Source organism: Cyprinodon tularosa, unplaced genomic scaffold, assembly GCF_016077235.1.
Source record: "Cyprinodon tularosa strain WSP-4 unplaced genomic scaffold, ASM1607723v1 ctg505, whole genome shotgun sequence".
Lineage (NCBI taxonomy): Eukaryota > Metazoa > Chordata > Actinopteri > Cyprinodontiformes > Cyprinodontidae > Cyprinodon > Cyprinodon tularosa.
In genome coordinates this window covers 1,414,093-1,430,844 of record NW_024039236.1, presented here as the reverse complement: position 1 = coordinate 1,430,844, position 16,752 = coordinate 1,414,093, and the positions used below count along the sequence as shown (strand labels likewise).

At 37.7% G+C, this 16,752-nt stretch overlaps 1 protein-coding gene across 1 annotated transcript in view; it reads left to right on the top strand.

Moving 5' to 3' along the window:
• Window positions 1-11: 11 nt before the first annotated feature.
• The window catches only part of LOC119795238, a 42,478-nt gene continuing 25,737 nt past the window's right edge, over window positions 12-16,752 (top strand). The window contains exons 1-3 of the mRNA XM_038303129.1: window positions 12-209; window positions 364-492; window positions 737-877. Coding sequence (XP_038159057.1) covers window positions 60-209; window positions 364-492; window positions 737-877 — 420 coding nt within the window. The 5' untranslated portion in view covers window positions 12-59. The remainder of the gene's footprint in view (window positions 210-363; window positions 493-736; window positions 878-16,752) is intronic.

Sequence of the window (16,752 nt, the reverse complement as noted above, 5' to 3'; positions counted from 1 at the left end):
ATTCCCCCTCAACAAGTCAGGAGCTCCTGGAGGGTGATTTATTTGTGACTGCAGGAAGGATGGTTGGTCATTCATTCTTGAATGGGGGCCCATGTCTCACTGGCCTAAGCACAGCAATCATCCATGTACTTTTTGGCGGCAGTCAAGAGATGGCAACCTTATCCCTATCAGACTGTGTGGATCAGGACGTCCGGGATGTCTTGGCACTGGTCTGGAGTAACATTTTTTATTAATATAATGTAGTGTTTCCAAACCGCACTATTATCAAATTGTTGTAAAAATGTATTGGCAGGCACCTATTTTTTTGATTGCCTATATTACAAATATTGTATTTGGCTCTTCTGTGCTGGTGTCACTGATCAGTTGGAAGGAACCAAGGACCTGTCAGAAGAAGACAAATCCCAGATTCTTTCTGTGACACTGCCCTGGGACCTGCCTGGTGTCACACTGAACAACAGGTGTTGGCTGAGGGAGAAAATACTGCTCCATGCTGTAAGCTATCTACAATTATGGTCCTTGTAATTTGGCCTGTTCTTAAAGAGACAATTCCATGCTTTTTTTCTGTTAAAGCCCAGAGTACAAACCAGAGATAATAGCACCGAGCTAGTCAGTAGGGGAATTAAAAGGAGCCCTAACATTTTTTCAGAATATGGATGAATGGAGATTAATGAGTTTTGGAATATAAAGCATGTAAATGTATCCTAGTAGAACCCGCTGATTTTGTTTATTTTTACAGGTACTTGGACGGACGACCCAGCAGGTGAAACAAATCAGAAGAGGCCTGAAAGACACGGGTGTCTGGGAGTTTTTTAGCTCCAGGCCAGATGCTGTGCAAGTTCTATTCCCGAGGGCCTGCAATGCAGAAATCACGCCACAAGTAATTCAAATACATTTGTTATACTGAATTACTTTTTTCCATTTATGTGCATGTTGCATCTTAGTTTATAAGGTGTCTGTCAAAATCTGTCAAGAAGTGATGGGTCCGTGTCATGCGGGTTTCGCTGTGGTAAAGTCACATGATTGATACAGGAACTGTTTCGAACTGACACCGACATGCCAAACTGTGTTGACAAGGAAGGGTATCTGTCAACGTATACAAAAAGTTGTTCCAAAGGTTGGAAATTGAGTTTTCTAACCACTTTTGGAAAACAACTCTTTTTTTTTTTAAAAAGAAAATGTAACAAAAAAAAAATAACCAGTACCCCCCCACAAGCAAGCCCATTCCCCACAAACCATGGTTTAACCAGTAGAGGGATAGATTTGGGTTTTGGGTGTGAGTTTATGAATACAAGATTATTGATTTTTTTATCTAACCAATATAAGATATTTTTACAATTTAAGATCGCGCTCTTTTGAAAATGAATACAATTGATATATATCGAAAATAACAATGACCTTTTTAATTTGGGTAATTATTTTTGGTATGAATCAAATTAATAGTTTTCCCAGTGGAGTTCCCAGTTTAAACTTCTGTCCAAACCTAGGGTTTGCCTGTAAAAAAAAATTGGATATTTTAATGTCCCCAGCGGGTGTTATCCCCCCCAGTATCAGTGAACACAACAGTATTGGACACTTAAATCAAGTGAAGTATTGTGGGAAAATGGGTGGTATTATTTTTCAAAAACGCCTTTTATGACGCCCCCTCCCAACTTCTTTCCCCCCCCCCCCACACACCATCATCAGGGTTTATTAGAATCCATAATAATCAAAAAACAAATAAACTAAACTTATTTTAATTGGTTTTTTTTGGGGGGGTTTTTTTTTTTAAAGATTAATTTTTTTGGACCAAATAACAACTGGCCCAAGGGGACGAGGACCAATCGATGAGGAATTTCCGTCAGCACCTGAAGGACCAATTGGCAGAGTAATGTTACCTTTCCACCGGAAATTTATAGAGGGATGGTTTATTAAAAAAACGTTTGCCCCCCTGTTTCTGGAGTAAGGACCTCCCCGCTTCTAATGTTAGTAGCAGGTAAATTGTTCCAGTGGTAATGTTGTGGGTGTGTCAAAAATTTTTTTTTTCCCCTTTTCCGTAATTTTTTTGTTTAAGGCAAACTCCGGGAAGGTCCTTTTAAGAATTTTTGCCTCACCATCCTGGACTGGCCCCTTTGGTGGTGTGGTTTCCTCAAACTTGGGAGGTGGAAACCCCATCAATTGTTGGCCCCAACCTAACAATCATCAACCTGTTTTTTGTTTTTGACTCCTAAAGGCTTTTCCCAAAAGAACGTAACCCAGCCTATGACGAACTTTGTTTTGATGAAACCCCGATGGTGGCAAGCATATCCTCCTCCTTCCCTTGAATTTGGTCCCAGATTTTTTTGAAAAGCACCATGAATCTTAAGAGACACAGGGTTTCAGGTCCCTCTTTAGTTTTTATTTATCCTGTTCCACAAAAAACCCCTGATTTGAAAACAGTGTACACAGCAAAGTTTCAAGATATCCAATTTTAATTGTAAAATAATGTTCCAATAGCGCAGGGGGTTAGTCTGAAAATACTGACAAATAAAATTCTTTTTTTCAATTTAAGTTTTATCGAATGGAAAGTCACGATATTTTAGTTTTAGATGAATACCCAACCACCTCTGTGTTGATGGCCCAAACCTTTCTTGGTGGCCCAGCCCGATGCGCCCTTCAAACAAGGCAAATAAGTTTTAAATAAAAACATTTGGGGCCAAATTAAATTACTGATCTTTAATACGTTCTTTTTTTTTTTTATTTATAAGCCTCAACACACTTAGGTCCGATCGATAAATTTCCCGTGAAACCAAGTGAGTTCAAATGTGGAGGCGCGGATATAATTATTTGCAAATATGAAAAAGAACCCTTGACCTTTAATAACGTTTTAAGACCCCTTTCTGTTTTTCGCCAAGTGGGTTTTTGCAACATAACAAAATCATATGGTGACCCATTTAGGTTTATCAGGGGTTTATTAATCAAACAAATGTATAGAAATAAATTAACTATTTAACCTTTAAGTTTTTTTAATACTTTATAATCTTTTACTCTTACTTTAAAAACCCTCCAACCTTTAACACACACACACACACTGGTTTCCCTGAAACATACTAAAAAAAAATTAAAAAAAATACACACATTTTTTTAAAACCTAACTTCCAAAATATGTCCCCTGGACCAGTGGGTGGGTAAATTGGCTTTTTTTTTTCAAAACTGTAAACATTCAAACATAAAGAAAAAAGGGGTTTCCCCCCTTGTGGATCGCTGGTTAGTCTTTGCCAAATTCCCTACCATCAGACAGGATATATAAAAACTGGTAAAATTGATCCCCGAAAGGGCCCGTGAACCTGACACACTGCCTACTGCGGCCACTTACCCTTCCAGGGTGGGTGAAACATGTTTGGTAACCCTTCCCAGACAAATGGTGCCAAAGTCCATGTCAACCTAAAAAAAGAGATTTCAACCAATTAAATATTTAAGAGTAAATGGTAACTCCAATTGTCAGGTCCCCCATGTTGTGGTTGATAAGGAAAGGAAATAGACCCCCCAGACAGTAGGGAAAATAAACTTTAACTGTTTGCCCTTTATTTAGTTTAGATCTTTATTTTCAAAACCAATCGACTGGGATAAAACCCCCCTTAATTTTCCTTTATTGAAAAAATGTGCAAATCTAGTAAAATAATTAAGGAAACTAATTGTTAAAAACCAATTGGTTTGAGGTGCCTTTGGGGTTAATACTTGCATTGGCCAAAAATGATTAATAATTTCTGGAATGAAATTCCCTAGTGTTGGAGTGGGGTTTTTTTTTTCTTTTAAGAGAAAATGGTATCTCGGTATTCCCCACGGCTTAAAATTTATAAATAGGGAATTTAAATAAAAATTTTGGGTTTTTCTTTCTTTTGCCCAATGACAGTTAAAACGTGAAGGTACCGTCACGGCTGTAGACAAAAAAAAATAACATTTTTCCAATCAGTTTCAAAATCCTTGGGGCTTAGGAATAGGTAATTTAAATGGGTTTATTTATAATAATGAATCATACTTGTTACAAGGCCTGTATCCCCTTGGTTTGGGACCACAGTAATGTTTTGGGGGACCATCAGTCTTAATAATGGCCCCCTTAAAGTTAAACAAAACTTTTTGATTTAATCAATATATTATCAATAAAAAATTCAATTCTTACTGTCTTTTGGGGAAACGCATCTTAACTGGAAAAACCCATAAATTCATCAAGCTTTTTCAGAATTACTACGTAAAAGAAACAAACTGTGCAAAAGAAGTTTTTGGACTTAATTTAAAAAAAAAAAATGCTCGCTCGCGAAGATGGTGCATTAAAAGTTTATCCAACAATCAATAAGGTCCCCCCAATTTTTGAGTGGGAAAAAGTTGGGTTAGGACCCCCTAAAATCATCAATGTCAGTATTTTTAATAAAATGCTGAATTACAATGACCATTTTGGCTGCGCCCCTTAAAACAGGATTTTTTAAGATGGACGATAGGGTTAGCTAAAGGACCCAATCACTGAATAGATTTTCCATAATTTAAGAAAACAATAATAATATATAGGAAATAACAATTTTTTGTACAATAGGGCTAAAATTTGGAAAAATGAAAAAGTTGATCCTATTATATTAAGGTTGCCCAAAATTCAATCGGACCTACCGCTACTCTTCCTGGTTCTTGCCCCGATGGATCAAGGGCGCCATTAGATTGCCGAGGAAATTTAAACTAAATGTTTTTTGGGCTAAAAACATCCTCACGGCCTACAGAATCTAATGTGTGTTTTTACTTTTTTAGTAAATACAGTCAATTGGGCCCAATTTTTAATGGGCCCCGTATTACCAAGTCCCCCCCCCTAAAGTATAACTTGCGCGTGCAATTTATTACCTTAACCCAAAGGGATGATATGCAAAATGTTTTGCTCGGGTCAGCTCATCTGCCTCCCCCTTACATGCCCCACGCCCTCACACTCATGACAAAACTTTGTACCCCGTTCCATCTCCTATTTAAAGCCCTTTGGAATCCCCCTTGAATGGAACAAACAAATTTGGAGATTTGTTTTTCCCCACCTTCAAACAAAAAACCCCTGTGTAATGGAATTGCTTCCCACCCCTCCATGGGCTGGTTTTTGAAAGAACCATAGCAAGGTTTGGTGGGGTTTGGACCTGAATTCCCACCCTCGGTGGGGGGGGGGAACAGCCCGATGGATTTAGGTTCCCCATCCCTCATATGAACACTGCCAGAATGTCCCTTTGGTTTCCAAAGTTTGTTGGAAGAAACGACCCAGTGCAGTGGGGCCAATACGCTGGGATTCAACTCAATTTTTTTGGGTTCCCCCCGGAGGTTGAGTAGACCCTGCCACCTTCTATAGGTTTGCAGATGGTGTTGTGTAGAAAAAGATTTTCCAAAAACTCCCCCTCTAAAGAACAACTCTCTCCCACATCTCACTAACCTGGGACCCAAACCAGAAAAAAAATCACAAAAAAAAAACAAGAAATAAAGTCCATGAATGCAGCCCTTTCAAATGTACATTATAATAAATGTAAAATGAAATATAAAATATCTGCCGGCAAATGATGAAAAGCAAAATGGACATTGAAAGAAATAAAGTTATTAGAGAACAAAAAACACTATTTAATAACAAACCAAATTAAAATGGTCCCACAAAAATTAAAACAATAAAAAAAATGATGTAGAAGAACCCCATTTTATACTTACCCAATCAAATGGATACTGGTTACATTTCCCAGCAAATTAACGATGTTTATAACCTAAAAAGTAATTGTAACAAGAACTAAAACCAAAAAAACAAAAAAAATTTAAGATGAACACAAAAGCAGAAAGTTTTTAAAAAGGGCCAAAATTAATATAAAACAAGATTAAAAAGTGGAACCTTTGCCCCTACAGTTTTTTATACAAAAGGAAAATCAACCCCTTTCCTGGGTTTTGTGTGTTGGGCTTCCTTCATGTATAGAGATGTCAAAATTTCGCCCCTATTTGGGCCCTCCCTGGTTTGGGGACCACCTATGAAGTGGGCCCACTTTGGACCATTCTCTTCCTCCCTTTATCAGAAGCGAAACCGGCCTGAATTGGCCCCAATCCCCCAAATTCCAAACCTACTGCTTTTCAAGGAAAAGACAGTTAGCCGACACCTGTTGATGCCCACGGTTTATTGGTAGGGGCGGGCTTTTTTAAGTACACAATAAGAAGGAAAAGGCTGGAAAAGCCCGTCAATGCACTCCATGAAAAACCACCAAATCCCCGCCCCCATCCTTGCCCAAAATACAAAGTACTTTCATAAGTAACCTTCCAAGAAACACCATTACTGGAAAAAAGGGAAAAATTAATTGTGAACAATCGCTCGTCCTCAACAATGGAGCAAAGTTGGCAGCAAATGAAGGTGGATATTTAAATTAAATTATAATTGAGGATTAATAGAACCTAATTTTCAATAATTGCTACTTGGTGGTGAAAACAAGGGTGGAGCCCTGCCTTTCAAAAGAAAAAATCCAATGGAAAAAAATTGTAGATGAAAACCAATATAAGCAAATTAAATTTTTTGTAGAAAAAATTGTTTTTTGTGATGTTAAAAAATATTTCAATTTTTACAAACCATATCTCCATTCCTGACCTTATAAGTTTATGGGTTTTTATTGGCCCATCAATATGCCATAATACAGTTTAGGGAAGCTGAACCAGAATAATCTTCCCCTTCCCTTTCTGCGTTCTTTGAGCTTTGGTGTGGGAGATTGTGGACCAAGTGCGCCAATGTGTCGAGAAAACCCCCCCTCCTGAGGCAACACGTTTCTCCCCATTTGGATTCCTTGGCAAAAAACTTCCTAACTACCCCTTGGAAAAACAGGTAAATAGAGATTACAGATACATAATTTTGTTTATTTTGGGGAGGACATCATGTACACCCATAATTAACACCACATAAATGGAACAAATGTCACTTTTGGTCTTTAAACACAATGAGGGCGCAAGATACATAACCTATCTCACCCCTAATGGTTTGAATAGAAAAACAAAGATTTCAATAAAAGGAAGACCCTAAATCATTGTGAAAGATGGAATTTGTTTTGGTACTTTAAAAAAAAAAAATATTGCTACAACACAACTGTTAACTGCAACTTGTGTTTTTTTCAACATTCCCATTTTTGTAAGTGGGTCCCAATGGAAAAAAAAATGACCAAAAGCAGCTTTTAATTTCTAGTCCCACTGAAAAAACAAACACATTTTGGGGAAATATTTACATAATGCCTAACAGTAATGAATAATTAAATGTCCCCCCATAACCAACAACACATAACCTATCTATCCTCCCTTAACTTGGATTTTGTATCCTTGAGCAATTCAGAATGACCCAGCATCAGCCTTATATCCTGTCTAGAAATGACCCCATTCGAAAGGACTCCCTGGACCCACTGGCATCCAAAACCCTTCCGAATTGTCCCCCCCAATGTTTAAGCCTGAACAGGAGGTCTGAAACCCATTTTAAAAAAAAAAAGCAAAAATTCTAAACAACCTGGGAAATGTTTTCGGCGACCACTTAATCATTTTTTTAATCCACTTATTTTTCCCCAGACCCATTTAATTTTATCATACTGGTATTTTGTTTTTATTTTCCATAAACAATACTTGGGTATACTTTTGTATGTACAGTAATAAACCAAACCCCAAACCTTAGCCCCGCGAGTTATGACATAAACACCAACTTTTCATAATACTTTTACTTTTAGTGAGTTTAAATCCAGCATTCTTTGCACCATCCAAAAACAAACGTGAGTTTTAAACAAATGCTTGTATGTGTAATAAAATGGCTAATATTAAATCCGACATCCACCGTCCTCATATGTAATATCAAAAATCCAACACATGTAAAATATAAATAAATAAATGGGATCTATAATAAATTCAATAACAATAAATATACACATTAAACTTCACTCCCTACCATCCTTTTTGCATTCCTGCTCATTTGCTAACTAATCATGTCCCCCCTACACAAATCCCTTGGCCGTAATTTTTTGGTTTTTCTTATGGAGTAAAAAATTAGGGTCTTGAACGATCATTCCAATAAATGATATATAATCGATTCGAAGTAAACCCATATGGGTCCAAAATAGAAAACTCGCGCGACAGTTTTTTTTTTATTTAACAGCCAACAACCAATGAAAATTGTGGCAATTAATTTTTTTTTTTTCATTAAATTAATAAACCCTAATGCCGACAACACAACCCCAGACTCTCCACAAAGACAATGAACTATTAATCTTTGTTTTTCCACAAGATTCACAAATTAATGTAATGTGGGCAGTGATAAAATCCAGAATAACAAACTATTTGTCCAAGGATACCCCAATCAAACACCACCAAATTAAACTCCCAAACCAATTGTTATAAAACAAATAAAAAACTGTAAAACATGATCCAAAACGGCCCCAATACAGTAAAAAAATTGCGACGTGAATGGCAGCCTGGCGGGCACGTAAATGAAATTAGTCCCCTACATCATCGACTACAACCAGGTTTATATTTTGGGGGAAAAAACCAACAAAACAACCCATTCATCTTCTTATAACGAACGACACACTGCATGAAAAGTGAGATTTTCGTCCCCGTAAACTCCCGCAGATCTCCCTGATTTTCGTCAGTTTTCCGACAATTTGCAACCCGCGCTTGTCCGCGTTTGTCGTGCCACAAATTGTCGGAAACGGACTCTGACGTATGTGGAGAGCGATCAGCTGTACTAATGGCCCTAATTAGCATATGAATGCAGCGAACCCGCGCGGTTGGCCAGGTCTGAATAACCTGAATAACCTTCTCAGTATTGGCTGAAACCACTATTCTCAAACAAGTAAAATCGCTCGTGATTGGCAGCAAAACCACACGTGGCCACGCCAGGCTTTCATTTTCTTACTGAGTATTGGACGGAACCACTTCTTTTTAAACAAGTAAAGTCGCTCGTGATTGGTTGGCATATATATATATATATATATATATATATATATATATATATATATATATATATATATATATATATATATATATATATATATATATATGAATATATATTTATCATTCATTCATATATATATTCTATATTCATTCATATGCTGTGTGTTTATGTTATCCTACACTACTACACAATTATTAGGCTACCATCAAGGACATGAATGAATTTATACAGGAAATGAACATTTGCCAGGAAGCTGTTTATGCAAAGAAAGAGCTTTATTAAAACACACACAACTATATACAACGCGTATCCAAACATATGCGTATCTAAAAATTACAACTCTGTGAACGGTCCGTTTGCTTCCTCGGGGTTGGAGGTAACTGGCAGCATTCCCTCCGAGGCAGGTCCAATGTGCAGACGCCTACTGCGCGTGGCCCTGTACTTCGGCATCGCTTCTAACCGGTACTGGAGCTTAACACAGAGTTCAGTGAGATCCGACCTATGAAATGGCGGCGACCGTACAATCCATCCAGAGACACCGCCGACGACGCCATCTTCTTCGTCGGACATGAGGTCGACGGTGGCGGACTTCCAGAGTTCCACTTCCTCATCTGCTATCACACTGTGCCTCGCTTTCAGCAGCTGAAAAAAAAAACAATGAATCAGCGCACTGCGTATGGACACAACACATCTATCAATGCACCTGAAAAATAGTCACCATATAAAGTCTTACCCTCTTTCTTCTGGCCCGACTCTGGCAGATTGCTTGGCAGCCTCCGCACGCAACGTGTTGGCTGGCTGCGTATATCTGAAGCTCCTGCGTACCGTCTCAAAATACGTCTTACAGGCAGCTGGAAAACAATTAAATGAGAGTGGTATAAATAAAAAATCAAACGCAAGTCACAGTAACAAGGAAGGAGAAAACATTAAAACAAGTCACTTACACACAATGTCGTCTTTATCAACATCGTGCAAATCTGGACTTGCTGATATGGCTCCGAGCAAATAGGAGGTCTGTGAAAACAAAATGTACAGCTATGATCGGTATCCATTTCCTTTTACCGCAGAATGAAAGCATATTCTTTAAATCTTACCCTTGCTCCGGTTCATAGTGCCTGCAATTAGTCTCCGAGTTGTGAAAACGGCGTACTGCTTCATGCGAATCACAAAAAATACACTTTATTAAAGCTTGTTCTTGCAAGGCTACTATTAGCCGTAGCTTTAGGCTAGGCTGTTATTAGCCGTAGCTTTAGGCTAGGCTGCTATTAGCCGTAGCTTTAGGCTAGGCTGTTATTAGCCGTAGCTTTAGGCTAGGCTGCTATTAGCCGTAGCTTTAGGCTAGGCTGCTTTTAGCTTAGCAGGCAGTAATCGAACATATATTTACCGCTAGCATCTCTTCTTTGAGTTCGTCTTGTTCGATGCAGAGTCGCCATCGCGTCCAAGAGGAGTTTTACCCCGAAATCCCACATACTCCGCTCCAGACCGCCTGCACAAAGCAAAGCATACATCCTCCGCTGTGGCTCCAGAGCTCCGCTCTGAGTTTCTTGGAGATCGTAGAGAGCATGCGTGAGATGAACCAGGGTTTCCGCGGATCATTAAAAATAATTACAATTCATTCAATTTTTTTTTAATCAAGGCCTTAATTGGCACTAAAATTATTTAAATATGTTTATCGAAGTATTTATAATTCTTTAATAAAAAATGCTTATAAAAACAATTTCGTCAGATATATTATATCGCTCCAGGCGGAGAAAAAGCTAGAGGATATATATATATACGTATATATGTGTGTGTGTGTGTTTACCTACATACAGGAGTCATGGAACTGTGCTTACAGCTCCTTCATATTTCATGTACACTAATAACTTGTGTACATGGTTCTTGTTGATGGCATTAAAATCATTTCTAAATTAAAATAGCATTAAATTAGAGTCACTCATTCCTGTATGAACCCTGTGAGCGCTTAATTTAATATGACATATTAAAAAAATCCCACCATCATCCAGCATATGTTCAGTTTCTGCCCAAATATATATATATATATATATATTTTGGTAGATTTTTGTAACGGGGATAAGGATAATTCAAAACTGCTTTTTTTGAATGAACTTGTTCTCTACTCCCAAACTCAGCATCTCTTTTCATCCCTGTAATAAGAAGTTTCTTTTGAATGGATTTGATTAAAGTTTAAGTCCCTCGGTATAAAATAAATATTTTGATGGAGATGAGAAATCTGCTTCCTCGTTGGTGAATAACCAATAGTTTGGATCCAATCATTTAAATAAACGGTGTTAGTTTTTTTTTTTTTTTATATATAAGAATTGTGCTATAATTTCTAGTCACCGATCTGTTGCTGCTATATTTTAATTTGACGAACCGGAATTTGTCGATGTTCTTTTTTCTGTTTGGTGCGATTGCAATTGCGGATCTTGACCTGGCCGGAACTTATGACCACAGTGTACCAATCTTCTGATGGCCACTTCCAACAGGATAATGCACCATGTTATAAAGTGAATCATCTCAGACTCATTTCTTGAAAATTTTCCACTTAAGTAATTGTGAATTGAGCATATTGACAGACAACATTTTATTTTTTATCTTAAATGCAATTTTTTTTTTATAATTACTGCTCTAAATGTATTGCTCTGTCAGCTAAAGATCTGTTTTGGTCTCTATACTTTAAATAAATCAATTCAAGCTAAAATGTAAGAGGCTATACTGAGCCTGATCTCTTTGTATCAGAGATTTTCTTACCTTTTAGAAAAATGTTACTTGGAGTAAAACCCCCCTGCCATCCTGATTTGCATTTGTATAGCTCACAGCATGTTCATTTACATGTTAAAGCCTCGCCTAGAATTCCATGGGGGGGAGGCATGGGGGGAACACTGCCTAACAAAGTCCACGTCAATTTCTGACAATTTACGTGAGTTTTCGGCGAAGCCTGCAAATTGTCGTAAACTGCCGCTAACCTGAAGTTCCACGACAATCTACAGTGCCGCATATAGACATTTTCATGCAGTGACAGAGTCAGAGCAAACCTCCTGTAGGTCGTAGCTGAAGCAACAAGCAAGCTAACATTAATAAGCCAATGCTTAGCTAAACGTGTTTACTCACCACAGGTTACCAACCCATTTTGCTTTCAGCGTTTCTTTGATGGGTCTTGTTGTGTGAAGTTCTAAAGCCAAATTTAATGATGAATGGCAGAGCAGCTGCTCCTGCACCTCGGGTTCAAGTCGAGTCTGAAGTCTTTTGAGAAGAGTCTAAAGTCGAGTCTTAAGTCACTGTGTGTGCGACTTAACTTTACTTTCTTTGCATTCTTGTTCAGTTCCATAACTGTAAATTAACACAAGCTAGGAAGGTTTGGTCTTTCTCCTGTGTCATTCTTGTGAATTGGTAACGTTACACACACCAGTTCTATTGGCATCACATGTAATTGTGCACTCACCTTATGTCATTCTCTGCCATCCGACGATGAACTGTTCTTTCACTGACTCCAAAAAGCCTTGCAATGGCACCAACAGGCAAACCCGCATGTAAAAGTGCTTCCAGGGCGTCCACAGGCAGGATATAAGCAGGGCGACCCGCTATCCCAGGTGTGTGATTAGCGACCGAGTTAAGAAGATGGGACGCTTCCTCCAAATGCTGAAACACTACATTGTCTACATCTGTGTCCATGTGTGCCGCTAACCGAAACAAACGTTCAGTCAGAGCATCCAAACGAAAAATAATAAAGTCAATACTTCTAACATTGACATTGTTTTCAAAAACAGTTGCTAAATGCCTCAGCTCACTGATAACTTCATCGTAGCTGGCCATCTTTGTTTTGACCGTGGCCGGTTTCATGTAGATTCGACGGATGCAGCAAAATGCTAACCAACCAATGGGCAGCAGTTGAGTCCTTAAGACACGCCCCTCCTCATTTGCATAATGAGGCAGAAATGCATACAGAAATGTAAAAACAGCAGACAGAAATGTAAAAAGGGCAGGCAGAAATGTATAATTTAATTTCTACTTACATTTATTTGCATTTATTTATTTCTGTATTTATTTTTATATATGGCAGAGTCCGTCCTCCATACCTAAAGCTCTTATGCTCTCTTTATCCATTGCAAAAGAGGTAGATTATTCAAAATTACAAGTAGATACACTGATGTTTTCTCTTTGAAAACTTGTTTTATGATGAAAATCAGCATTGAAAAATAAACCTGCAGTATTGAAACAGAGAGGTGGAAAAATAAATGAGGGGAAAATTGTAATCAGAAAGCATTGTGAAACTTCATGAAAGGTGCTCCTTTCTGCTCCGTCTAGATTAATTTGATAGATATGCTGACTCTGTTGGCTGCATGAGTATCTGCCCCAGTAACCAAACTAGAGTTCTGCCCTGTGTGATATGGAGATGTCTTAGCAGAAGGTTCTCTTCATTTTAAAGAAATGATGTACCAGACACTGCAACAGTATATTGATTCATAGTAATCTTTTTGACCAGGATGACCCCAGAAACACAAAGGTTCTGATTTGGCCTAAGATCCGACAACAGATCGGGATGTAAGATTTCCATAAAACTGATATCTTACAGCTTCCATCCATAATATGGACATCTAACCCTGAAATCCCACATACTCCGTCAGCGCTCCGCCCCGCTGCGCTCCAGACCGCCTGCGCAAAGCAAAGCCTACAGCCGCCGCTGTGGTCCCGTCCGCTCCGCTCTGAGTTCCTGGGAGAACGTAGAGGGCATGCGCGAGATGAACCAGGGTTTCCGATATATTATATCGCTATTAATTTGCGTGGAACTGATCATAAAGCCATATGTTCGGAAACGAAGCTCGAGGCGGAGAAAAAGCTAGAGAATATATACGTATATATATGTGTGTGTGTGTGTGTGTGTGTGTTTACATACATACAGGAGTCATGGAACTCTGCTTACAGCTCCTTCATTTTCATGTACACTAATAACTTGTGTACATGTAAAATGCCTTGACTCCTTGATGTCGTTTAAAGGACTCTTTGAAATGGGACACACCTCTTAAGCTCAGCCCTGCTCCTGGTTTAGGACACAGTTTGTGACTCATCACTTCTCTTTATTCCCCACGTTGGCTGAGTCTATCACTCTAAGTCTGCTTTCATCTTTCAGCTCCTCTTTCTTCCTCTGTGTTTTATCTCAGCACAGTTTTACCCCTGATTGTCTCAGTGGGCAGGCTTGGGCACTTTTTGTCAGCCATTTTCAATGCCATGTTATTTTTCTTTTTTCTCTAAAATGAACTCCCTCGATTGAATTTAAATTTAGGTAGTAAACCCTATTATATGGCTTCTGAAATTCAACCACTACCCGCTCACGATTAGAGCTTTGAACACATTTACGCTGACAAACTGTATAAATAGCAACTGAGGAAGAAAGAAATCCAACTTAATAAATGTGCACTACAGGGAGATCATATTTGTGTAACAACTGTGAACTTTTGATACCTCCCAGACCTTGCAGGTGAACTCTCAAAGCATATTTGGGAGACTTCTGACAAGATGATTTATGTCCACAGTATATATAGAGCGAGCATAGAGGCTGACTGCTACGGGATAGACTGCTGGAGTTTGTTATATTGACTGATAGAATCATAGTGACAAACAGAACGCTTAGAGGTTCTAGTTGCTGAATTTGGATGAAAAACAGGCCACAGTATTTTCCAAATGGCATCTCGTCAGCCTGTATTCATGAAACTGAGGGTTCAACATTTCACTTCCAGATTTCAAAAACAAGAAAGAAAATTGATATTGAATGTTGAGCTTCATGTACTGAGAGGGCTTTTCATCATCTAAAACTTTTTTAAATCCAGTAAAAACTGTGCTCTGTCTGGATGACATTTTTGTACTATCAACTAGGAAACATTTTGATTGAGGTTTCAAAATGTATTGTCAGTTTGTGACAATAAATGTTAAGTACAGAATCCCTGTAAATGGTCCAACTTGCACAACTTGCTGTGAGCAGTAATACTTTTGTTATGTGAAACAGCTGAAGCAGAATCTTTTTTTAAATTATTTTGAATAAATCTTTTATAATTTTTTTTCCCATTGGCAAACAGAGGTGAAAAGAAGATCAAAATACAGTATCTGTAAATATTGCAGTTGAGATGTAAATGTAGGCAGTTTGCTCTAAACAAAAAGAAAATTCAGACTTATGTTTTAAGTTTAAGTTTAAAAAAAAGTACTGTAAATTAGAGAAACAAGAAATATCATAAATCTACTGAAATGGTGATGGCTACAGGTCAACACAAAGGTTTTTTGTCTTTTTATTTATACGCTAGTAGAGGTCACAGATTAGTCTGTTTAAGTACCAATAGTTTGCATCCAATCTTAAATAAATGGTGTTAGTTTTTTTTTTTTATCTATAAGAATTATGCTCTAATTTCTAGTTACCGATCCGTTGTTTCTATATTTTAATTTGACAAACCGGATCTTCTCGCCGTGATAGATGTCATTATCTCATCATCTCTGCAGATTCCTCTTCGGCCTTTAGAGTCCCTGGTAACAACGTAGCAACCGTGGTAAACCATGCCCAGCAATCAGCATGCATTAAAAAAGGTTCCCTGCATACTTTTTACTTTTAATTTTATTATTATGAAAATAGACGTTGGCCTCTCGTGATCAATGATTTGATTAGTGTTTTTTTAAAACTTTTTTTTTTTTTTTGACATAGCCATAAATAGGTCTACATTGTAAAACTTCTCGCGATCGACTGAAACTCTGCCCGCGATCGACTCGTAGATCGCGATCGACTGGTTGGGCACCCCTGATTTAGAGGATGTTTGGCTCAACCTGCTGCTGTGAAGCAGGATTCTCCACCATGAACAGAATCAAAAATAAATCTGGATCCAGGCTCAAAATGAGCTCCTTGATATGTGCTTTAGAATGGCTTAGTCTCCATTCAAACCCAGGTTTAAAGCCTTGCAGGGCAGCATAAAGCCCACTGCCAACATTAAGACAGAAAAAAGAAAGATAAAATAAAAAATAAAAAGTCAGTTCAGGTGTTTTATAAAACATGTGAATCAGGAAATTGTTTATATACCAAACTGAATGATTGTTGTTCTCTTCTTCTAAAATGGAAAAATTATAAAAAAAAAAAAAAAATTCTTCTTTTTTTTTATTTAAAAATTCAATGTATAACAAGGATGCATAAAACCCTAATTTTATTTCAGTGTTATATTCTGTTTAAAGTAACAGATTATAAATAAAAATGTCTCCAGACCTTTACTGGTTGTTGTTTTTCTTTATTCAGACTCCACTGGTTTTTAATCGGTTACCCCTGCGCTAGTACTTCATTCCTGTTGTAAAGTTTTTTCCAGAAAAATCACTGTGATCTGCTAGTATTATTCATCAGATTTGTATTTTCAACTTTTTTTTTGCTCAGTTTTTAAGTAAAGAAATCCTTTTAGATTATGCAGGTGACTGAAGGTTAACAAGACTGGAAAACGCCTTCAATGGAGCTGTAGAAATATTGAAAGAGAGTTTAATATCTAGTGTGAAAAAACATAGAACAAATCTTTAACACAAAGAGGGTTGAGACTTGAATAGTGCTCAGAATACAGTATGAATGTTGGTGTTTACTGAAACGAGAGCTAAAGGCAAGGCAAGTTTAGTTGTAAAGCACAATTCAGTACAAGGACAAATTAAAGTGCTTTACATGAATTAATCGTTAAAATAGAAGAAAAATAAAAGCAGGAAAAAAAGCAAATAAATATAAAAGCCTGATAAAAGCAGGTAGTAAAACAAAAAACAGCTGTATCTATGAACACATGAATTGAAAATGAAGCTCTAGCGGAAGTTCAATTGAAGAAACTCTGACTTAC